The sequence below is a fragment of the Dermochelys coriacea genome, chromosome 23 (assembly GCF_009764565.3).
Source record: "Dermochelys coriacea isolate rDerCor1 chromosome 23, rDerCor1.pri.v4, whole genome shotgun sequence".
Classification (NCBI taxonomy): Eukaryota; Metazoa; Chordata; order Testudines; family Dermochelyidae; genus Dermochelys; species Dermochelys coriacea.
In genome coordinates, this window is record NC_050090.1 from 2,510,334 (window position 1) to 2,534,196 (window position 23,863).

The following is a 23,863-nucleotide window of genomic DNA, read 5'->3' on the forward strand; positions in this document are numbered from 1 at the left end:
TCGACAAAGATGCATTCCCTTTATTGGGACTGTGCCCAGGTGTAGTCCAGGATCCAGGGTGCCCCGCCTGGCTTGCTGGGGCCCGAGGGCGTGGGATTGCGCCGCGGGCTTTGAGTCCCTTGGTGGCGCCGGGAGACGCGGGCAAGTCCGGCCGGCTCAGGCCTTGGAGTCATGCTGCACGTGCAGGGAGTCCATCCCTTCCAGGAGCAGGGTGAGCGAAGCCTGGCCGTGGCCCCCCTCCTCCACCTTGCCCCGGTGCCCCTCGGCCTCGCCTGTCAGCAGCCGCCCGTTCTCCGCCTCCAGCTGGGCGTTACGGCAGTGCAGCCCGATGTTCTCCAGCAGCAGCTGGTTCCGCTCCTGCGGGGGGGGGGGGGGGAAGCAGAGCTGTTGGACGGGGGGGAGCAGGGACCCTGCACAACTGTGCAAGGGAAGCCCCCTTTAGTCCCAGCCAACTCCACCCGTGGGTGGCCCAATTTGCATCCCCAGCCCCTGGGGGAGGCCCCCCCTTATACCCCTGTTTTGGGGTCTCACCTTCTCTAGCTCCTGCAGGTGCTCCAGAAGCTTCTGGTCCCTGCTGCAGTCGCCCACCCCACCGTGGGGCTCGTGGCCCTCCACTGTGGGGCTGGTGTCGTCCGTCTGCGTCCAGGCGTCCCGAGTCCTCCGCCAGCCAGCCGGCACCCCTGCCAGCACCACGGCCCGCTCCTCCACCTGCTCGCCCACTGGCGGAAAGGAGAAGGCCTCTTCCTCCGAGCCTGCCGTGGGGAGAGGGGGCCCTTTAAATGGGGCAGGCCACAGGCTGTGCCACTGCCAGGAGTGGGGGGAGATGTGGACAGCAATGGGGTATTCCACTGACCCAGCTACAGGGGAGAAGAGGTGGAGCAGGGGCCCTTTAAATCAGGCTGGCCATGGACTGTGCCACTGTCTGGAAGTGGGGGGAGACAGTAGGAAGGGAGGGGAGTGTTAACATGCTTGTGGCCATTTAAAATGGGTCATGCCACAGGCCAGTCCACGGCCTTGGGGGGAAGAGGGGAGGCCCACGGGTTATTCCACTGTCCTGGTGAGGGCAGGGGGGATAGACTGCTCCGTTGTTGGAGGGAGGGGAGGGTAGCGGTACCTGAGCTGGGGTGCTGTGTGGCAGCAGGCGTGGCGGCACGGGGCGTGCCCCCCTCCAGGGCTCTGGCGTGGAACCTCTTCTTGCACTCCAGCTCCACCAGGTCCTTGCACTGCTTGTGGCAGCTCATGCCACAGTCTGGGAGGGGACACACAATATGTAACCTAAGCTGGGGGGCCTGGCATTACCCTCCTCTTTTAGGGGGAAGCCAGCCCTCTCACCCCCTTTGGTGCCAGGAGAATCCCTCTCTGCCACCCGGGGGTTAGTTAGTCCCATGGGCCCTTTGTCTCTCCCTAGCCCCATTACCAACATTCTCCCACACATGTGGCCCCAGCGGGGCTGCACTTACCCCGACATCTGTACCCCTGCTTGGAGACACCCCAGAGCTAGAGGAGAGAGAGCAGAGCCTGTTAGCTGGGCCTTTTTTGGTGGGGGGAGTGTTGCCTGGTCCCTATGAAGGCGGGAGGGGATTTTGCAATTGAGGGATTGTTGGGTCTGGACCCCCCCCACACACACATTGGCAGTGTCCACGAATATAGGGGATGACTAGGGGGAGTTGGGTGGGGGTTAACCTCCCTCACTGCTGCGCCCTGGGAGAGTGATGTGGGGCAGGATTCTTAGTGGGGGCAGGGGGCGTGGCTGTAGAGCAGTAGATATTTGGTGCACCCCCTTTTCTGGCCACCTGGGGGGGCACTGTGGGGGCAGAGTCTTTGGCCCAGCTGGGGTTTAAAGTACCCCCCACCCTTTCCTGGCTGCCAGGGGGTGCTGTGGGGCAGGGTCTCTGGCAGCCCTGGGATTTGGGGCACCCCTGTCCCAGCTGCTGGGGGGCAGGGTCACTTACGAAGCCGTTGCAGCTGTGGCAGAAGGTGGGTTTCTTGAAGGTGGCCTCCTGGAAGTCGTGCAGGAACCCGAGGCCCAGCTTGGAGAAGATGGCGCAGGCCCGCATGAAGTAGTTGGTGAGCTCCTGGCGGCTGTAGGGCCCCTCACTGCCAGGAGGGGAACGGGACAGTGAGGGGGCTGCTTTGGAAGTGGGTGGGGGAGGGAGTGATACTGACAAAGGGGCCTTGCGGGGGAAATTGATGCATGGAACCAAGGAGCAATTCGCAGTGAGTCAGAGCTGGGGATAGAACCAGGAGTCCTGGATCCCAGGCCCCCTGCTGTAACCACTAGACCCTGCTCCCCTCCCAGAGCCAGGGATAGAACCCAGGAGTCCTGGCTCCCAGTCGTCCCCTGCTCTAACCACTAGATCCCACTCCCCTCCCAGAGCTGGGTATAGAACCCAGGAGTCCTGGCTCCCAGCCCCGGCACATACTCACCGGTCTTTCCCCAGGCCGTAGAAGGAGAAGGGGAAACTGGCCACAATCTTTTCAAAGTCCTCTTGCGAGATGCAGCCGCGCTGGTCGTGGTCGTAATTCTTAAATACAGACTGTGGGGGAGGGGAGCGTTAACCAGTAGCAGCATAGCAGAAGCCTGCCCCCACGCCTGGCCCCAATACCCACTGGGAGCCCTTACCCCCCCCCGATCTAGAGTGGCACCCCGTTCTGACCTGTCAGCCCTTAGGGGTGGAGTGTGACTGGGGGGAATTGCTTTGTATCTCAGCATCAAATGGACAGATACCCCCCCTTCCCCCACCAGGGGGAGCGGATCCTATATGGTCCTGAGTGCACCCCCCTCCCCTGAGACAGGCTGCCAGTGGCCGTGCCTGGGCAGCGACTCCCCCAGGGGCTGGTCCATATAAAGGGATAACAGGGGAACTGCTCCCCTGAAGGTCCCAGGTTTGAGTCCTGCTCCTTCTAGGCCTTAGGGCAGCATCAACTGCCCGGGGGCGGGCCCAGCACACAGGGCAGTAAGAGGAGTTGCGTCCCGGCAGGCGCCACCCCCGGCCCGTGTGGGGCTCAGCCCGGTGGGTCTGGCTACAGGCAATTGATGCCTTTGTTCCTTCTGTCCTGGGAGGGGAATGGGTGTCATGCAGAGCGGGGTTGCACTGCACCCCCTGCCCAGCCACTGCACAGTGTGACACACACACACACACCCTGGCTACTGCACTGCACAGCGTGACACATGCCCCCCGGCCACTACACTGCACCCCCCACCCAGCCACTGCAATGCACAGCGTGACACCCGCCCGGTCACTACACAGCGCCCCCCGGCCACTGCACTGCACAGCATGACACCTGCCCGGCCACTGCACAGAGTGACACACACCCTGGGCAACTGCCCGCCATGACATGCCCAGCAGCTACACACCTGCCCAACACACATGGCAAACAAGCCCCACACCCAGCTGGGGCCTTGGCGCAGGGCAGATGCCCCCCGGCTGGCTTGGAGGCAGGTAGCTATCGGCCGTGTTAGGCTGCCCGAGGCCCAGGGGGCTGCACGGAGGGGTGGGCACCTGGCTCACCTCCACCATCTGCTGGACGTGTTTGCTGATGGTGAGCCGGTCCGGTTTCGGCGCCACGCCCGGCACCCACTCCACCACCAGGGGGGGTTTGAAGGGTGTGCCCGGCTGCAGGGGGACAGAAGAAAGAGGGTCAGACACGAGTGCCTCGAAACAGGGAGAGGAGGGTTTGGAGGGGTCCCAGTTCAGCTCCCCCCACAGCTTACCAGGGACTTGGGGCAGCGGGGTTCCCGGGCATAGGAGAGCTGGTAGATTTCATCGTCCGTGTAGTACAGGTCAAGGGAGAGCTGGGGGGAGGGGCAGAGAAGGGGGTTAGAGGCTTGGGGGGAAGGGTCCCACTGGGAACAACCTTCCCGTACCTACCGGAGAGGGGGTAATGGGCTGAGATCGCTGCCCCCTGCTGGCCGGGGGCAAAGCCATTTGCAGGGGGTGCAGTCAGGCGATGACATCGGGGGGGAGAGGGGGAGTTTTGCAACTGCACCACTGTTCCCTGCTGGCAGGTGTGCGTGTGCCACCACGCTCAGCTCGCTGGGCCCAGCGTGTGTGTGCGTGTTTGCACCATCCCCCTGCTTGCACGTGTGGTGGTGGAAGCTAGCCAATGCCCCTGTGCACCTGACCCACTGCTCCCTGCAAGGGCAGCCCTGCGACTGTCAGGCTGGGCCGAGGGTGGGGGAAGGGGAGATCTGGGGCTTCCCCAAGCCCCACCCCTCCTGAGTCCCCTTGCACCTGCACCTCCCTTGAACACCTGCCTTGCACCCTCTTGCACTCCCACCCTTGCACGCTTCTTCCCATTGAACACCCAGCCCCAGCCTGCCTTTCACACACCTTGTACCACCACCCCTCGCCCACCCAGCCCACCCAATTCCACACCTCACCCCCATTCTCTTGCACACCTGATCCAGATATCTCGCACGCCAAACCATGCCCCCTTTTGCACCAGCCCCCACCCTCGCACACTGGGCGCTATCCTCGTTCACACCCACGCCCGCTCTCTCGCACCTCTGGCGGGGGCTCACCGTGAGCAGGTGCACCAAGTCCTTGTTGGCGGTGAAGGGCGGCACAGCCTGTTGCAGCGCCCGCAGCTCCAGCACCTGCTGGTAGAGGCCCTGCAGCTTGCTGAGGTTCAGCTGCCCCCCCAGGCGGTCGGGCAGCGCCTCGTGCAGGGACACCAGGTCCTTGAGGTGCACCCCCACGATGGGGATCTTGAACCCGACACACTCGCTGTAGACCCGCCGGTAGGCACTGTAGTTGCAGCAGGAGGAGAGCAGCTGGGTCATCTCTGCCAGCGCCTGGGGGGCAGGGCAGGGCAGGGAGAGGGGAGAGGCCAGAGGGTCAGAGATCAGGCAGCCTGCCCTTGCCCCCAGCTCTGTGGAGGCCCCTGGCTTGGGCAGGGGGAGCCCAATGTGGCGGGTGGGGAAGGAGAAATGGCCCTGGCAGGCTCCTGCTCTGGGCAGCGAGCGATGGTCTGGTGGGGGCAGTTTGGAGACACCCAATGCCCTCCCCACTGGGCAGAGCCCCCCGCTAGCAGGCCGAGGGGCCCACAGCCAGTTGCGGGGGGAGGGTTGTGAAGCCAACCAGCCCTGGGGCGCCCCTGTGGCGCAGGGCGGTGGGTGTGAGAGGCAGCCGGGGCCCACCTTGGTGACCTCCTGCGGCAGCTGGGCGTGGGTGTCCTTGAGGCGGGAGATGGCACTGTGGCAAAGCCCGCCCAGCACCGCCATCAGCGTGTTGAAGTTCTGCAGCTGGCGCAGCTTCTGGGGGGCAGAGAGTTGGGGGGTGTCAGGCATCTGGCCCAGTGTCCCCCCCCAGTGAGCTTAGGGTTCCCCCAGCTCCAACTACCCAGGCCCCTGCTATCTCACATGCCTGCTCACATGCACTCCCTTGCACGAACACACAAGTATTTTCATGCACACACCCTTGCACACTCACACCCATGCACTGCCACACACTCATAGAGGTGCACATGCACACACACATGCATGTGCACACACCTGTACTTTCCTGCATGCACCCATGCACACTCGCATGCACTTTCACACACACTTGTGCATGCACACACTTGCCTGCACACACATGTATGCTCATACCTGTGCACTTTCATGCACAGACCCATGCACACCCACATGCACCTGCACCTGTCACACACACCTCCATGCATTCACACACACACCCCTGCATGCATGTGCACACATTCACATATGCGTGTTCATGCGCCCCCTGGCACACCCTGATTCCCCCACCCCTCCTGGACCTGCTTTGTGAAAGAGGCTTGGACCCTGTGCTCCCCCCTTCCCCACAGTGCCCCTTTCAGCCCCCATCTCCATGCTGCAGCCCCCCTGGTGGCAGCTAGCGGGAGGGCACCCTCACCTGTGTGACGCGGATGAACTTGGTGAAGACCTCGGCTCGCTGCTGCGGCGTGGGCCGGTTGAGGATCATGACCTGCACCCACTGGGAGATGCTGTTGCAAAGGGTCACGGAGCGTTCCAGGGCCAGGTTTTCCTGCACAGATCCCTGCAGCACATAGCTCCTGTAATCCAGGTACTGCCCGGGGCAGTGGGGGGAGTGGGAGAGACAGAGGAGAACTCAGCAACCAAGGCAGCCGCTACACTGAGCCACTCTCAGACCCAGGGAGCCAGAGCTGGCCGAGGCCCAGGGGCTGGTGTCAGCGGTGGGATCTATTGAGCTGCTCTCCAGGAGCTGGTGTAAGTGGTGGGATCTACTCTGCCGCTCTCAGTCCTGGGGAGGCAGAGCTGGCCGAGGCCCAGGGGCTGGTGTTAAAGGTGGGATCTCTCCTGACTCTCTTCCTCTTTCCAGCGCTGCTAAATTCCTCCAGCAGGAGCTTAGAGCCATCGCAGCTCGGTACAGCTATTCGCCCCAAAGAGGAGGGGGCTGCAGGCAGGCGGGCCAGGGGAGGCTGCAGAGGAAGGGGGGTGGCAGGAGGCAGGCGAGGTGCAGGGCCCAGGGGAAGTGCGCTCACCGAGATGCGGCAGAAGGCTTTGAACTCCAGGTAGCTGAGGTGCTCGGCCAGCTCCGCCGCGTCCAGGTGGTCGAAGAGCAGAGACACTTTCCGCTTCTTGTTGCAGCTGGGGCTGCTCTGGTAGCTGACCTTGCGGGTCCAGCTGGGGTGGGGGTGGGGGTGGGGAGGGGAGCAGGTTAGATGGGCAGGGGCATTGGTGCCTGCACAATCACCCCCTGTCTGTGCACACCCCTGCAGGTGGCCATACACACCCACACCCCGTGCACACACGCACCTGTGCACACCCCACTCACTGGTGCACCCCCCCCATGTGCCCATGCACACCCACACCCCGTGCACAAAAACACTCACCTGTGCATACCCCACGCACTGGTGCACACCCATGCACGCCCCCCATGTGAACAAACACACCCATCCATGCCCAGCCCCACCCACCAATGCACTCCAACCATCTCCAGACACCCGGGCACACGCCCCGTGGGCAGCGCAGGGATGCAGGGAAAGGGGAGGCAGGGAGCAGGGGTGGCTAGGCAGGGCCCATCCTTACACGTGGGTCGTGTCCGCTGGCTGGCAGTGCCCGTGACCCTCGGCCTGCACGGCTTGCCAGAGCTCTCCCATGGCCTCCTCCAGCTGGGGCTCCAGGAGAAAGGCCTCGGGGTCAAGCGTGATCCAGTACCTGGGGGGTGGGGGAGGCGGGAAATATGGGGCAGGGTTAGGGTATCAGCTGCAGGCCACCCCCCAACAGGCACTCCTGGGGAGGGGCAAGGAGCGTTGGGGGAGGAGAGGAAGTGCTGCGGGAACGGGGTGCATTGGAGGGATGGGGAATGTTGGTGGGTGGGGACGGGAGCAGTGGGGAGCAGTGGAGCAGTGGGGGGAGCAGGGCAGAGGTGGGGGAGCAGTGGGGGGGCAATGGAGGGTTGGAGGGAGCAGTGGGTGGATGGGGGCACGTGGGGGCAGGGAGAGCAGTGGGGGGGCACGGGGGAGCTTGGCAGGGGAGCAGTGGGGGCAGGGGAGCATTGGGGAGACGATTGGGGGGATGGGGGAGCAGTGCAGGGGCAGGGGAGTAGTGGGGGGGCATGAGGGAGCATTGCGGGGGCAGGGGAGCAGTGGGGAGCAGTGGAGCAGTGGGGGGAGCAGCGCGGGGGCGGGGAGCAGTGGGGGCGATTGAGGGTTGGAGGTGCGGGGGAAGCAATGGGTGGATGGGGGGCACGTGGGGGGCAGTGGGAGCAGTGGGGGGCACAGGGGAGCTTTGCAGGGGCAGGGGAGCAGTGCAGGGATGGGGGCATAGGGGGAGCAGTGGGGGGATGGGGGGCGCAGGGGGCTCTCACCTGACGAAGTTGCAGATCCGTTGGCGTCTTTCCATCTGATCCTCCCCAGATGCCTCCCGGTAGGTGGCTCCGAGTTAAGGCTCCATCCCCCTTGGAGTCCCCGGGAATAGAACCCAGGAGTCCTGAAAGCTCCCCCCGATCCCCGGCTTGCTGCTCACCACACAGCGCCCCCTGCTGGAGGTGAACCGCCCTTCCCACGTCCCTCCCCCACCCCTATCAGGGCTGCTCCCAGCCCAGCCAGAGGGGGGCACCGCTGAGCACCCAGAGTCCCATCCCTGCCCCAGTCTGACCTCAGCCCCCTCCCGCCCGCTGCACCGGGAGCTCCCGGCCTGGCCTAGCCTGGCCTGGGGGCCCCAGGGTGGGAGGGCCGGGCCGCAGGGGGAGGATATAGCGCCAGGAGGTGGCGGGCGAAGTCAGCCGAGGGCACCACCCAGCTGTGGACGGTCAGGGTCATGTTCACCATGTAGTCGCTACGGCACAGGGTTCCATCCGGGGCTGGGGAGGCAACGGCAGGGGAAGGGTTAACGGCTTTGGGGGGAGGGCAGGGGGCCGTGAGGAACGTTAATGGGGGCAGGGGGTCTTTTGCCGCATGGAACGGGCAGCTGGATTCCACCCCATTGGGAATCACGAGTTGGCCGCTCTCAGCCCTTCTCCTCTGTGGGGGGTGGGTGTACCTGTCAGGGCAGGGGGGTGCAGGTCGGGAGAGAGGGGCACCGGCAGAGCTGGTGGGGGGAGCCCAGGGCTGCGGGTCAGGAGTGAGGGGCACTGGCAGAGCTTGCGGGGGGAGCCCAGGGCTATGGGTCGGGAGTGAGGGGCACCGGCAGAGCTTGCGGGGGGAGCCCAGGGCTATGGGTCGGGAATGAGGGGCACCGGCAGAGCTGGGGGGGGCAGCCCCCTTACCGAAGGAGTTGAGACATTTCTCGATGAGCTGCTCCAGGCTGCAGGTCTTGGTGAGCTCCCCCAGTGCCAGGCTGGCCATAACCGTGTTGATCTCCCTGGGGGTGGGGCAGGTCATTCGCCGCCGGTTCTGCCGCTGGCGGATCTTGCCGGGGCCGGGGCTGGCGGGGCAGGGACATTCCGCCTGCGACTTCCTGAGAGGGAGGGGGCCAGTCGGAGAGTCACTTCTCACTCGCCCAGGTCCTGCGACCGGTGAGACCCCGGGACCAAACTGGCGTTCTGCCTCCCAGGCACCCCGGCTCTAACCACTAGACCCCCCTCTCCTCCCCTCCCCTCCCAGAGCAGGAGACAGAACCCAGGAGTCCTGGCTCCCAGCTCCCCCGCTCTAACCACTCGACCCCACTCCCAGACTCCCGAGCTAGGATAGAACCCAGGAGTCCTGGGTCCTGGCCCTCTCCCCTCTTGGGCTCCTTGCATTGCTAAAGCCAAATTAAGAGAAAAACGAAAAAAGGGAAACTGAGCCAAGGAAAGGGGAAGTGCGAAGCTGGCTCTGTCAGTGGCAGGAGAACAGGCCCCACAGCCCCTTCCCCTGGCATGGCAGACCTGGGGTCCCCGCATGTGGGCCCCACGCTGGCTGGGTCTTCCCCACCCCGCTATGGGATTCAGTAGCTGGGTAGCCCAGTATTCGCCCTGTCCCGCGGCGAGGACCAGAGACGGAGCCAGACCCGGGGTGGGAGGAAGGACTTGTGGGACCCACAGCAATGCACATGCCAGGCCGGGGGTGCCCGGCTGATGCCAGGGAGAGGGCAGAGGAATGTTTTCCAGGCCAGAGCCGGGGGCGGAGGCTGGCTTTAATGTAACAAGTAATCAGTATCAGAGTAGCAGCCGTGTGAGTCTGTATTCGCAAAAAGAAAAGGAGGACTTGTGGCACCTTAGAGACTAACACATTTATTAGAGCATAAGCTTTCGTGAGCTACAGCTCACTTCAACGTCATGAATGCAGCCAATGAAGTAAGCTGTAGCTCACGAAAGCTTATGCTCAAATAAATGTGTTAGTCTCTAAGGTGCCACAAGTCCTCCTTTTCTTTCTGAGTAATCAGTAGCGCAGGTAGCGTGACATAAGACACGTGGGGTGGACGGGCACCACTGTGGTGGGTGCTTTACAACCACTAGACCCCACTCCCCTCCCCTCCCAGAGCTGGGGATAGAACCCAGACATCCTGGCTCCCAGCCCCTCCCCCCCGGTTTAACCACTAGACCCCACTCCTTCCCCAGAGCTGGGGATAGAACCCAGGAGTCCTGACTCCCCAGCCCCTGCTTTAAGCATGTTTCTACGTGTTAACCCCAAAAGTGGATCCGATGGATTTGGCTCCACATTGGCACCGTTTGGCTCAGCGTTTGCCCCGCCCCCATGGGCCATGGCTCTCAACCCCAAACTCGGGGTGCCCAGAGGGGGGAGCAGCCCTGGTTCCAATTCACACCCTGCAGCCTTCCCGTGCCTGCAAAGCTGGTCGGCTTCCTGCCCCTTTCCTGGCAGGGGCATCAGCCCTGCTTCTGCATTTCCAGCAGCCGCATTGCGCCATGGCCTGCAGCACCGGGCCCCCACCTTCCCCCATGGGCTGGCCACTGGCTGAGCGGGTAGGACCTGGGGGGTGCCCAGAACAATTCACTTCCCCCTCCATCGCCTCTTGCCCAATGCTCTTCCATGCCACAGGGCTGCACTGCAGGGAAGGCTGGATGCTGCCTGCTGGTTTGGGGGGCCTTTGTCTGTGCCACCCAGTGTCCCTGCTCTAACCACGGGACCCCACTCCCCTCCCAGCGCTGTGGATAGAACCCAGGAGTCCTGGCTCCCACCCCCCACTCCCGCTCTAAGCACTGGATCCCACTCCCCTCCCAGCGCTGTGGATAGAACCCAGGAGTCCTGGCTCCCAGCTCCTGCTCTCACCTCTAGGCCCCCTAGATCCCAGACGCTGGAGGAGCTGGAAGGTAACGGACCTTTTCTCTCTCTGGGTTGTAGCCAAGGTTCTGGGTCACCAGCCGGTTCCCGGGCGCACCCAGCCAAGTCTATGGCCTGTCCCCCGGCCCATCCAACCCACTGTACGGCCGATCCCATGGCCCACCCAGCCACCTCCATGGCCGGTTCCATGGCCCACCCAGCCACCTCTACGGCTGGTCCCCCGGCCCACCCAGCCTAGTGTATGGCCAGTCCCCCGGCCCACCCAGCCACCTCCACGGCTGGTCCCCCGGCTCACCCAGCCCACTGTATGGCCAGTCTGATGACCCACCCAGGCAACCCCACAGCCAATGCAGCCAACCAATCCACTGTCTGCCCGGTGCCCGCAAGCAACCACCCTCCGAGCTCTGGGACAGCTGTACCCACCCACGCACCCAGCTCTCTGAGCACCCAGCATCGCCACGCTCTGGCCACAGTGGTTCTCCCTCCACTCACGCCTCACTCAGTGACTTTCCTGTGGACTCTACTTTTCCTCCAGCTGTGCCCACGGCTGCCCACTGCAGCTCTGTGCCCCCGTCCCTGGGGGAATCAGGCTCTTTAAGGGTAAGTGTTGATGAGGAAGGACCCCTGCACAGGCCCTGGGCATGGGCAAATGGGGGGCGGGTTCCCTCCCTGACATCCAGGATTGCCCAGGAATCTGCAAGCCCTGAGATTCTCAGCAACACCAGGCAACTAAATCCACTGCTGAGAACAAGATTGTGGAGGGGACTGGCTGGCTTGTGGGGTGCAGGGAATGGGACATGAGGCCTTTCCCTTCTAGGCCCCAGCATGGGGACTGTCTGGCTCTGGGGGGTAGGAATGGGACCCCCTTTCCTCTCTAGGGGACACTGCTCATCCAGCCCCAGGGTGGGGGGCTGGCTGGCGCAGAGGGTACCGGGAATGGGGCATGGGGCCTTTCCCCTCTAGGGGGCGCTGGCTCTGATCTGGCCCCAGGGCAGGGACTGACTGGCTCTGGGGGGGGGTAGGAATGGGACCCCCTTTCCCCTATAGGGGGCGCTGGTTGCAATCCATCCTCAAGTCGGGTCCTCTGGCAAAAGCCGACTGTAACCTCCCTGAGCAACATCCCCTGAAGACGCTCACCCACGTCCCCAGCCCCGCAAGTGCTGAGATCCTTACAAAGCAGGTGACTTGGCCGGCCAAGCGTCAGGCTGCTCCCTCTCTTCTCACCAGCCCTTCTGCGACAGGCCAGCCGAGCTCTGAGTGGCCCCCGGCAAGCGCTGGCCCTCCTGAGCCACTGGCTGCTCCATGAACATGGCAGAGCCTTTCCCGTGCCCTACCCCAGAGGTGGCTGCATTCCTCCATGGGGCCAGGCGCGACTTTCGCCGCCCCCTCGCTGTGGACGCAGCCAGCCATTGGCAGCGCCATCTCGGGAAGTGAAAAGACGATGTTTTGAGGGGGTGGGGGGAATTGCTACTGAAATGACTGAAAAGGAGAAGCCACGCAGACTGAAACGGCCACCTGGGGCCACAAGGACAGCCCCAGCCGACGACAGGAGCCAGCATCTTTCAACGCAGACCAACTCAGCCTCTTGCTTACCTCTTACTCTCTTTTCTGTTCATGGCCGAGCTAAGCTGAGGTTACCTAGGGTGTGTAAACACTCCCCCACCTCGCTCCCACGACATGCAGCTGCTAGATCCACCGGCTTGGCTTCCCCACGGTCATTTGTGTCCTTGTGCATGAGAGAAAGAAAAGAAAACTCATGAACAAGCTCTCGGTTGTGGGCTCTGGGGCGGAACCTGAATCTGTGAATAAGCTGAGTCAAAAGGAACTGGTAGCATTTGTGCTGATGGGTGATTAAAAAAGGAACTGGCGTATATGTGTGATGTCAGGACAGTGGGCTGTGTGTATGAGAGACAGAGAGCCAATGTATGTGTGTCCGCAACAGGGGAAAGAACCCAGGAGTCCTGCCTCTCTTTCCCCCTTTAACCACCCAATCATGCTCCACTTCCAAATCCAGGAAGAGAACCCAGGAGCCCTGACTCACAGTCACCTCCTCTAAACACTAGACCCCACTCCCCTCCCCTCCCAGAGCTGGGAAGAGAACCCAGGATCCCTGACTCACAGTCACCTCCTCTAACCACTAGACCCCACTCCCCTCCCAAAGCTGGGAACAGGCCCCAGGAGTCCTGACTCCCGGTCACCTGCTCCAACCACTAGACCTCCCTCCCCTCTGAGAGCTGGGAACAGAACTCAGGAGTCCTGACTCCCGGTCACCTGCTCCAACCACTAGACCTCCCTCCCCTCTGAGAGCTGGGAACAGAACTCAGGAGTCCTGACTCCCGGTCACCTGCTCCAACCACTAGACCTCCCTCCCCTCTGAGAGCTGGGAACAGGACCCAGGAGTCCATGTTCTCCAGGAGCCACTGACAATTCCTGGTAGTTTTTAACAGGCTAGTGGCTTCAGTAAACTTTTCCAAACCAGTGTCCACGGCCGTTGGCTAATCAGTACTAAATATATTTCAGTACCACTGACGCGCTGATCTAAAACCAGTCGTTGTCCCCTAATCCTGACTGGGGCTGAGTCTAGGAAAAGCTTATTTTACTTTAGCACTTCAGGGCTAATAAGATAATAATAATAATGACTGGGAAGCTGATCAGCTAGTGTCTTTCATCATAAAGGAGCCAAAAGCTCATTATAAACTATTTATAAATATCACTCAAATGCAGCCACTTCTGGGCCTTGGGGAGGGAGCTGTTTATTCAGAGATCCCTCACCCAGGACAGAGGTGCAGCCATCTCGGGAGTGGGGCAGGCAGCTGTTTATGCAGGGATCCCTCATCCAGTGGTAAGATGCAACTGCCTCTGGGGTAAGGTACCACGGCAATTTAACACTGCACAACAGCTTAGAGGAGACGATGAACCCCTCCCCCCCCCGCCCCAGATCTGATTGAGAGTTGAAGAGCGCCTCCTGCTGACCCCCCTCACCCCACTCCCTGCAGCGCAGCACCCCTGGCATTGTCATGGGGTTTGGGGGTCAACACTGATTGTGGAGGGAGCATGCCCCCTACTGACCCCCCACCCTATTCCCTGTCCTTGGAGGACTCCCGTCTGGGCCCAGGTGAGATCCAGCCCAGCTTGCGGGACCTCGGGTGCTGCATCTGCAGAAGTGACAAAAACGGGCCTTTTATTCAGCTGAGGGAGGAAGGAAGGAAGAATATATAAAAATGCCATGGTGAGAGAGAGCGACCATTCCCCTAGAGCACAAGGGCCAGGGAATGGTGCTGGAGCCTTAGGCCCTGCAGTGGTTAGGGGGTGTCTGAGAGCGATCAATCAATAGATAGATAGATAGAGGGGTTGTCTGGGGATAGATAGATAGCTCGGGTGTATGGGGATGGATGGAAGGATGGACGGTGTATTGGGATGGAGGGATAGATAGATCGTTCCAAGGTCACAGACAGGCAGAGGGTTTCTGGTGTAGTTTTCCTTCAGGGACCCTGGTGGAGAATGAGCTCCCGGTGCAACGCTGCAGCCAAAAGCGCGAACCCCATCCTGGGCTGCATAAACGGGAATCTCCCGTCGGAGCAGAGAGGGTATTTCCCCTCTGTGTCTGGCTCTGGCGCGACTGCTGCTGGGACCCTGTGTCCAGTTCTGGTGCCCACCAGTCAGGAAGGAGGCGGATGGATGGGAGAGGGGTCAGAGAAGAGCCCCAAGAATGATCAAAGGGTTAGAAAACCTGCCGCATGCTGACAGACTCACTGCGCTCGGGCTATTGAGCTTAGCCAAGGGAGGCTCGGGGGGCTTGGGCACTGTCGGTAAGTAGCTACTTGGGGAGCAATTATTTAATAACAGGCTCGTCAGTCCAGCAGCGGAAGGTCAAACACAGTCCAATGGCTCGGCGTCGACGCTAGATGGACTCCGGCTGGAAAGAAGATGTGCAGTTCTGCTCTGGGGATTGTTTCGGGGCGGCTCTGGGGCCCGGGCTATCCAGGGGCTCAGCCCCGAAGATCACAATGGGCCCGTCTTTGCTTGGAATCTAGAAATTTTACACCCCGGTTTCTGCTGTCGCATTGGTTCCTTCCCCATCCTCGATCGGCGGTGCAGGGGGCTGTTTGCCCGGAGCCCACAGGGTCCTGCCATCTCTGCCCCAGCGGTGCCCTCTGCCAGCGGGCCTGGCCCAGCTCTGCCAGAGGTGCCCCACCCCAGGCCCAGCGGAGTTGGGGCCGGGACAATGGGGATGTTCTAGGCTTCAGGGCAGGGCACGGATGAAAATGGCCAAAGGGCACAGGTGTCCTCCCCTCCGTGCTGGGAGAGATGCGGGGAGCAGCCGCTGGAGTCTAAGGCCAGCCCTGCATCTCTCTCCATGTGCCGAGGGCAGGACCCTGGAGCCCGGTGGTTGCAACCACGTCTGGAGCTGCGCACATGCCATGGGGGAGTGGTGGGGCAACGCGGACTAGTGACATTCATATAGGTGGCCAGGCCAGGCCAGGTGACTGCCCTGGAGCAGTGGAGAGCAGGCAGGTAACCAGACAGGCCCATCTGCTTGTGAAGCAATGCACCATGGGATACCAGTGGGAGGCTAATGGTATTACAAATTATTACAGTGAATGCCATAATTAATTATTTGTATTGTGGTAGCCCCAAGCCCCCACTGTGCCAGGTGCTGTATATTTTAATTGTACATTTCAGTTGCTATTAGATGTATTATGGTAGCACCTAGGCACCTCAGCCATGGACCAGGCCCGCACTGCGCCAGGCACTGTACATTTTAATTGCTATCCGGTGTATTACAGTAGCCCCTAGGTTGTGCCAGGCGCTGTACATACACAGACCAGAAAGCCAGCTCCCGCCCCATCTGGCTAAGCCCAGACCCTTGAAGATATTGAGGTGCCTATGGGAGTTAGGTGTCTCTCTACCTTAGGATCTAACCACAGTGTTGGCAGCTCTAGTGAGATCCGGGGCTTTTCCTAAAGCCCCAGCTCCGGGATTCCTGTGATGAGGTGATCTCAGCTGGCTGTCCAGGAAGTATTTTCTGAACCTCCTAGTGGCAAAGGGACTGAAAACATGACCCCCCCTCCCCCAGGACATCAGAAGGCTGATAGAAAGGCCCCCGATTGTATTGCTTTAAAACAAATCCCAGGATTGTAAACTGGTGGGGCCTGACTCAGGCATTGGGAGCAACACTCTGGTCTGGTTCGTCTCCGCCTGGCCCTTTGGCCGCTATAGTCCCCAGCGAACTGGGGACGTGGCTCCCAAGCACTTCTAACTCATCTGTCCTGGGGCAGGAGAGAGACCACTACGCTCCAAACCTTTCCTTGCCCCAAACCGAGCAGCTCTTGCTGGGAAAAAGCCACACGCCCCCTGGGTGCCTTCCCTGGGGGTCCAAAAGCCCCCGCCCAAGTCGCTAGCACGGCCCAGATCCTCACAGCTACGCCCATGCCAAATCCCTGTGAGACTGCGCCCAGGCTCCAGCCACAGACACAGCGGAGAAGGGGCCGTTTGGGGCTGGAGCGGGCATCCCTGAATCCCACAGCAATTTAACCCCAGTTTGGGGGATGTACCCAATCCACCCCCCCAATTACCAGCACTATCGCTGGACAGCTGGAGGGGAAGGGGGTGCAGATTGTCGTTTGGAAAACACCCCCCACCCCCAGAGATGGGACAATACAAACAGGGGCCTTGAAGTCTGTTTCCTACAGAGACCCTCAGAGCTGGGGCCGGTAATTGGCTAATTCCAATCCTCTGCTCTTAATTAGCCCTGACGTGAGGGGGGTGGGGCGGGTTGACCCAGGGCAGGACTGTGACTTGTCTAGATTTGGACCAGTCCTGGATTCAGCTTTAACAACCGAAGCACTTCGAAAGGGTTAATTGCAGGCTGGGAGGGGGGCGAGGAGATTGATCTGTCTCCGGGGAGATGGGGAGAATATTTTGAGGCGCTGCTGCACATTCAAAAGGGGAAAGGTCCACAGACAAATTGACTCGTTAGCACATCAGCCAGTGCCTGGAAAAGGTGGGACTAACAAGCATCATTCTGCACCCCACCCCCACCGGGGAATTTATAAATAGGTCAAAGGGTGGCTCCTTTCCTCTCTTCAGTGGGTCCCCCATGGGCTGCAGGTGGGGGGACCAGCTGGGCCTAGCAGGTGTTTTCCCTGCTTCTTTGGGCAGGGGGGGATGAAAAGTTAGAGGGAGTTGACAGGGTAGGTTTGGGGGCACCCAAAACTGGAGGGGTCTTGGAGGAGATCAATGGCCAGGATGCAGGGTGGGAACAGGTTGAGATTGAGGGGCAGAATAAAGGGGATTGTGGCATCTTGCAAAGCTGTAGCTGGCTGAACTCAAGGGGGGGTATCCCCATTTAATAATGAAACAGGGGGGCTGCACTGGGTGCTGGGACAGAGCCAGCCACCCCTAGGCTAAGTGGTTCCCTCTCCTCCTTGCCCAGTTACACCATGTCCCTTGGGCCCGTGCGGGGGGCAGCTGGGGCCGCATGATGTGACACCTTGGCCGGGAGCCTGGAGCCATGCCCAGCCTGGAGAGAAGGGAGTTGGCGGAGGCTGTTCTCCGCCACCTGCGGACCGCCGGTGTGAGGCTCAAGCACTGGAAGCCCACCCTGAGCGACTCGCCCGTAAGTGGGGGAGGAGTGGGCCCCGACTGGCCTCCAGGCAGCTGCGGCTGGGGTGCAGCTCGTCATAGATGCGGGCATGGCACAGCTGGCCATGCGGTGCCTCTTTGGGAGCTAGAGACGGCAGGTTAATTAACGGGGGGGGGAGTGTTTATGATCCGGCAGTTGGGACTCCTGGTTCCCCTCCCAGCTTGGGAAGAGGGAGTTGGGCCTAGTGGTTGGAACCAGAGGGGAGGGGGAGCCAGGACTCCTGGGTTCTATTCCTAGCTCCGCTTGGGCAAAGTGGGTGCCCCTCTCTGCCTCAGTTTCCCAGCCTGCCATGTAAATGAGGCACCCCTTTTGCGAAGCTCTTTGCCAAGCTGCTCTGTCTCCCTGAACCAGACTGGTTCTGCCTTGGGGCATCCTGGGAGTCCCCCCCCCACCTCGTAACCGGGTCAGGCTGCCAGCGGTTCACTTGTTGTGGGCGCCGTGTGCACGAAACAGGATGTGCTCCTTTGTGCTTCAAAGCAGCAGCTCCTGTGACCCTATTTCTCCCCCCTGTAAGCCCTGCCCCACTGCCTAGGCCCACAGGCATGGGTCTCCTGCCTCGATAACGCACCCCCCCCCAGGGAGAGGCCTTTGAGAGCTCTGCCCTGGGGGCTGCACTAGCTTTCCACGGAGAGGGCAGATATTGGTGGGGGGACCAGGAGTGAGGGGACCCCCTTTTATCTTCAGCCCTGTGTGAGGTTTCGCTGCGGGGCGTTGGGATGAACTGAGCTGCCTTCTGCTGACTCCAATCAGACCTGCTCCTCTTTGTCTCATACGCCCTCTACTGCCCCCAGCTTGGGTGGGGGGGGAGTCTTCTTTAGGCCGGGGGGCAAGAGGTCATCTGGCAGGGAGGCCGCCTGCTCTTGGCCAAAGCTCTTCCATGCTGGCCGCATGGGTGCTGACCCCATCCTCTGCCCTCCAGTCTGATGCCCAGAGGCCGTGGTGATAGGCACCAGGTGGAGGCCCCAAGCTGGACAGCTCAGAGCAGCGGCCCAGTGACAAGTCCTGTCTCTCTCTCTCCTCTCTCAGTGCCAGGAGAAACCTCCCCTGGCATCGCCCGCCAGCCTGTTCGGGACCCCACTGCATGCGCTGCCCCTCTCAGAGAACGTGGAGGGAGTACCACGGTGAGTGGGGGGGGAGGCTGCAAAGTGGGGGGAGGCGCGAAGGGAGAGCTCGCCACCAGCTGAAACTGATATTGGATCTGGATCTTAGGAAACGTGCCACCAATAACTTCACTGCTGGGGTGGGGGTGGGGGGAGAGAGAGAACAGACACCCCCCCCCCGCCCAGTTCAGGGTCTGACAGTAGCCCTGTCTTTGGTAGCCCTGCCCCCACCTCATTTGAGGCATCAGGGGACAGCTACACAGGATGTGGGTTGGTTGGGTGGGGGGGCTCCTCCTCAGACCACCCCCTTCTCTTGCGGGGGTGACACCACTCCCTGGAGCAGAGCTGTGGTGGGGTCCAGCCCCTTGCTCAGAGAGAGCCCCCCTGGAGCAGTGGGTTTCAGAGGGGTTAATAAGGCAGTTCCCTCCACCCCCAGGGCAATTGTCTCAGGCTCTCTGCACACTCAAGCCGACATGGTGGGGGACGCTGTCCAGGAGAGGTTCGGCCACAAGACCCCCAAAGGGTTAAGGGGGGGAGGGGCTGATGCGGACTGAGAACCACCCCCCCAGCCCGCAGGGTCTTACTGCTGCCTCCTTAGCACCCCCCTGTGCCTGCCCCCAGGTTCCTGGTGCAGATCTGTGAGGCCCTGCGCCGGCATCTGCACACGGAGGGGCTGTTCCGGAAATCCGGCTCCATGACCCGCATCAAGGCCTTGAAGGTACGTGATCCCCTCCCTGGCTTGGGATCAGGACCTTGATGCTGTGGGGGCAGCCCCCCCTTGCCCTGTCACAGGCTGCTCTGCATGTACATCTCGGCCAGCAATAAGGCCCCAGCACGTGGCTGATGGTGGTTAGTGATTGTGCACCAGGCAGGGTGAGATCCGGTGGGGGGTGGGTGCGTGTGTGTGTGTTTGGGGGGGGATGGGAGCCCTCCCTATGAAACCTTCACTCCTGGAGTGTGAGGAGACGCTCTCAGCCAGCAGCAGTAAAAAGCTGTTCAGCTCGGTCTGGGCCAGACACACGAGGGTGCGCTTTGAAAGCATGTTGAACTTGCAGTGGATGGGATTATGTCCCCCCCCCCCCCATACAGACATGCGCCCTGCTCTAACCACTAGACCCCACTCCCTTCTGAGAGCTGGAGATAGAACCCAGGAGTCCTGGCTCCCCCCCCTTCCCAAGTTGACCCCTCCCTCCTTCAATTTCACTTCCAAAGCGCTCTTCACTCCCAGCGTCTGCTCTCTGCAGGGCGGGGTCTGTATGGTGGGGATGTGGCTGTGCATTGGGGGTTGGGGGACTCTATTTGGGGCTGGGGGCCAGCAGTGCCCATGTGCTCCGGGCTTCCCGCTGCTGCAGGCTGATGAAATCCAAGGGATGTTGCCACAGACCCAGGCTGGAGTCTTGGGTAACACCCCTGCTCCAAGCCTATCCTCCTCCTGCAGCCTGGTGGGAACCTGGGGTCTTTGCTCAGCCCCTCCCCTGGTCTCCATCCCCCCAGGGGGCAGGCAAGAGAGAGCAGGGAGAGCCGAAGGGGAACCCACCCTCATGCTCCAGGGCTGAAGGGGTCAGGCAGGGGGATTTGGTCCATGCCCAGTGAGGCCTAGCTGGCTGATCGATGGGCTCCCTGTGGGCTGCTCAGCGAGGAGGGGTGACAGCCGGCTGGGGGAGCAGGCTGGGCAGGTCTGGGCTCTGCCTCTGAGTGGGGTGGCAGGATCCTTGTTCAGAGCCTTGCACCTGTCAGCCTTGGAATGACACCGGCTGGGTGGGTGGTGTTCACCCAGCTTGGGGAAACTGAGGCACAGGGTGGGGCATGACTCCTGTGAGGTGTCAGTGGCAGATCTGTGCCCGCCCCACGCTCCTATTGGCCCTGTTGTTCCAGGCCCAGCTGGAGGCTGGGGAGAGCTGCCTGGACACGGCCGCTCCCTGCGACCTGGCTGCGCTGCTCAAGCAATTCCTGCGGCACCTGCCCGAGCCCCTAATCCCGGCCGAGCTGCAGGAACCCTTGTGCCGCACCCAGCAGCACCCGGCCGAGGGCGAGCGAGGCCCCCTCACCCTGCTGCTGAGCTGCCTGCTGCCCTGCCACAGCGCCCGTGCCCTCCGCTACTTCTGCACCTTCCTGCGGGATGTGGCAGCCAGGTGGGTGTGCGCCGGTGCCCCTCACTCCCAACCCGCAGCCCCTGCTACCCCGGCCCTGGGCTCCCCTCCCCCGGCTCTGCCGGTGCCCCTCACTCCTGACCCACAGCCCCTGCTACCCCAGCCCTGCCCCCACCCCCAGCTCTGCCAGTGCCCTTCACTCCCGACCTGCAGCCCCTGCTACCCCGGCCCTGCCCCCCCAGCTCTGCCGGTGCCCCTCACTCCCAACCCACAGCCCCTGCTACCCCGGCCCTGCCCCCCCCAGCTCTGCTGGTGCCCCTCACTCCCAACCCACAGCCCCTGCTACCCCGGCCCTGCCCCCCCCAGCTCTGCTGGTGCCCCTCACTCCCAACCCACAGCCCCTGCTACCCCGGCCCTGCCCCCCCCCAGCTCTGCTGGTGCCCCTCACTCCCAACCCACAGCCCCTGCTACCCTGGCCCTGCCCCCCCCCAGCTCTGCTGGTGCCCCTCACTCTTGACCCCCAACCCCTGCTACCCCGGCCCTGGGCTCCTCCACAGCTCTGCCAGTGCCCCTCACTCCTGACCCGCAGCCTCCTGCTACGCCAGTCCTGGGCCTCTCCAGAGACTATCCCTGTCGGGCTGTGCAGTGATATTCAGATGGGGCTGGGACTGGAGGAACTGGGGACCTGGCTGGGTTTGAACCCCCAGCAGCATGGGCCTCCACCTGGTGTCTGGCTCGGCTTACCTACCCCGCCTGCAGGTGCCAGGAGAACAAGATGGACGAGGCCAACCTGGCTGTGATCTTCGCCCCCAACCTCTTCCCCAGCTGTGTGCCGAGCGATGCGCCGGATGCTGAGCGACGACTGCCACTCCAGGCAGGTGCTATGCAGGCCCTGATCAGCCACGCGCCCCACATTGGTGAGCAGGGCGCCTGTCTGGGGGGACCGGGACTCTCCTTCCGAGAGCGAGACGGAGCAGCAAGTCTGTGTCCTATGCCCTGTACTGCTAATGGGGATTCCCGCAGAGCCTTTGGGGGACTGTGAAATAGTTTGAATCCCTGCTGACATTTTTCTAGCACTTTGCATCCAGAAGTATGTTGCAAGCGGTTTACACAGGGGTCAATGCAGCCACCTCTTGGGTGGGGCGCGTGGACTGTTTATACCAGGATTCCTCACCCAGCACTGAGATGCAGCCACCTCTGCAGTGGGGCATGGGAGCTGCTGACTGGCAGCAGGACACCGTTCCGGGACAGGTCCCAGTGTCAGTGCAGGGGGCATCCAGAGGGGGCAGGAGACAGCAGCCCAGGACATGGGGTCAGGGCCTCCTGGCTGTGTCATATCCCATAATCCCCAGATCTGCTGAATGCCCCATGTCCAGTGGGCTGGTCTGCCCCTCCCCCCAGCCCTTCTGTGCATGGCAGGGTGCTGGGGCTGCAGGGGGCTCTGCCCCCCTACTATGCTGGCTCCCCCCCCACTCCCGGCTTTAGGGGCTGGGTAGCAGCAAAGAGGCACCGGATGGATGGGGGTGTCCAGAGGCTTCAGGCAGGTGGCTCTGGGGTGACAGGGGAAGGAGATTCTCAGTCCTGGGGTGTCTTGGCTCTAAACCCCTCCCCCCATGTCTCCCCTCTAGGCAGAGTTCCCCAGTTCCTCCTGGACAAACTCCCAGCTCCTGCCCCTGAGCCAGCCAGTGGCCGCCAGAGCCAGGTGGGGCCAAGGGATGCCGGAGATGGGCTGGCAGAGTGGCACCAGAGGCTTCGCCGGAGGAGTGTTGGTGGTGAGGGTCTGGGTCCCAGCTCGCTGCCGGGTACAGGCAGAGAACTCAGGAGTCCTGGCTCCCAGCCCCCTGTTCTGACCACGAGTCCCCACTCCTCTGCCAGAGCCAGGGAGAGAACCCAGAAGTTCTGACACCCTACCCACAGACAAGCCCCCTACCCTGCCAGTGTGGGCCCCCCCAAGGGATGTTCACCCTTCCAAGCCAGGGTGTGTCTGCCCCTATCCTAGGAGAGGGGGTGCCGGCCCCAGCGGGCAGGGATGTGCTGGGGGGTGGGCGCTATGGGGTTGTATCCGCTCAGTTTCCTGTCTTGCAGAGATTGTGAACGGGGCCCTGACCAAACTCCGAGTGGGGCACGGTCCTGGGGGGCCTCTGGCCCAGGAGCCAAGAGTGGGTGAGTGCAGGGCTGCTGGGTGGGGGCACGGGGATGGGGGCAGCTGGGTACTGTGGGGCTAGGACAAGTACAAGGCCACTTACAGCCCCTGTGCTTCAGTGATCCCCAGCTCCTCCCCCGGCCATATCGGGTGTCCCCAGATCCTCATCTGAGCAGTTGTGGAGAGGGCTCTGGGCATCCTAAAGTGCTTTACGCTGCATGCGTAGAGATCCTTTGCCTGGCGCTGGGATGCGGCCACCTCTGGGGTGGGGTGCGGGGCTGTTTATACAGGGTTCCCTTGCCCAGCATGGAGATGCAGCCACCTCTGGGGTGTGGCGTGGGGGCTGGTTAACAGCCACGCAGCAGTTTAGGAGTGGAAGCGAAGAGCAATCCTGTGTCTGAGGGGGTCGCTATGAAAGGCCACGCTGGGTTCGCACCTTGTCTGAGTAATGTCACCTCCCGCAACACCGGCCCCCTGGGGCAATGGGGCCAGCCCTGACTGCCAGGGGAGAGCACCCCCTGCAGCTCCCCACAGGGTCTCTTCCATGCAGCGATGGGGTGCATGAGTTGTGGTGGGGGGTACCCTGCTGGGTTGGGGAGAGGCCGTGGCAAACCTGGGGAACCTCCCCGAGCCCGTGTGGACCCCAGCCCCCTCTCTCCTCTCCCTAGACTCCCCGAGTGTCTCCAGCCTGTTGCCCCGGACCCTCTCCTTCGGCACCAAGCGCAAGGCCTTGGAGGAGCTGGCCCAGGAGGCCCTGCTGGGCACCAAGAAGTGGTAGGCGGCTTCGTGCTGTTCCCCTGGGGAGCTCAGAGCAGGAGAAGGGGGCATTGGGGAGCATGGTGTGGGTGGAGCAGGGGGATGCCAGACTGCAGGGAGGACCCAAGCATTGGGGGGCACCCAGTTTCCCGGGCACGTCCTACAATGCATGCTGGGAACTCCGGGCAGGCGAGCCAGTTCCGGCCCTGCTAACGCTGCCTGCGTGCCCCTTGCAGGAGACCCGCCGTGGGGCCGGCTGGCTCAGATCTGTCCACGGACGAGGCCGGGGACTCCTTCGATCAGCCCCCAGATGATGGTACGGCCGGGGGGCTGACTGCCCGCGGGGTACTCTGCCCTCACGATAGTGAGGGGTGTTAGGATCTAGATAGTCAGGCCTGTCTGTAAAGCTTAGACTTGAAGAATTTAGGTATTTTTATCACTTCGCTAGTTACAGGGGGATAAA

At 62.2% G+C, this 23,863-nt stretch overlaps 2 protein-coding genes across 7 annotated transcripts in view; one reads left to right on the forward strand and one right to left on the reverse strand.

Annotated features, from left to right (window-relative positions):
- Nucleotides 1–12,395, reverse strand: RASGRP4 (RAS guanyl releasing protein 4). The gene is made up of 17 exons (XM_038381889.2): nt 12,259–12,395; nt 8,712–8,902; nt 8,201–8,306; nt 7,812–7,874; nt 7,031–7,159; nt 6,484–6,625; nt 5,874–6,047; nt 5,144–5,260; nt 4,526–4,798; nt 3,716–3,796; nt 3,513–3,617; nt 2,428–2,537; nt 1,953–2,097; nt 1,461–1,497; nt 1,115–1,249; nt 532–752; nt 1–357 (listed from the first exon to the last, which is right to left on the reverse strand). Exons 1-17 carry the CDS (start codon nt 12,279–12,281, stop codon nt 157–159), a joined length of 2,253 nt encoding a protein of 750 aa, XP_038237817.1. The 5' UTR covers nt 12,282–12,395; the 3' UTR covers nt 1–156.
- LOC119847269 (rho GTPase-activating protein 11A-like) overlaps nt 12,389–23,863 on the forward strand; it is a 16,665-nt gene continuing 5,190 nt past the window's right edge. For 2 of the 6 annotated variants that reach the window (XR_006276764.1, XM_043501412.1), the window contains exons 1-11: nt 12,389–12,493; nt 14,152–14,474; nt 17,102–17,284; nt 18,338–18,432; nt 19,033–19,129; nt 20,287–20,543; nt 21,261–21,418; nt 22,130–22,273; nt 22,587–22,664; nt 23,313–23,418; nt 23,637–23,716. Coding sequence is in view for 5 of the 6 variants with exons in the window: in XM_043501412.1 (XP_043357347.1) it covers nt 17,180–17,284; nt 18,338–18,432; nt 19,033–19,129; nt 20,287–20,543; nt 21,261–21,418; nt 22,130–22,273; nt 22,587–22,664; nt 23,313–23,418; nt 23,637–23,716 (1,120 nt within the window). In the remaining variant the exon portion in view is untranslated. Of the gene's footprint in view, nt 12,494–14,151; nt 14,475–16,555; nt 16,670–16,733; nt 16,860–17,101; nt 17,285–18,337; nt 18,433–19,032; nt 19,130–20,286; nt 20,544–21,260; nt 21,419–22,129; nt 22,274–22,586; nt 22,665–23,312; nt 23,419–23,636; nt 23,717–23,863 lie in introns of those variants that run through there. The other 4 variants (XM_038381904.2, XM_038381902.2, XM_038381903.2 and 1 more) reach the window with 4 other exon arrangements.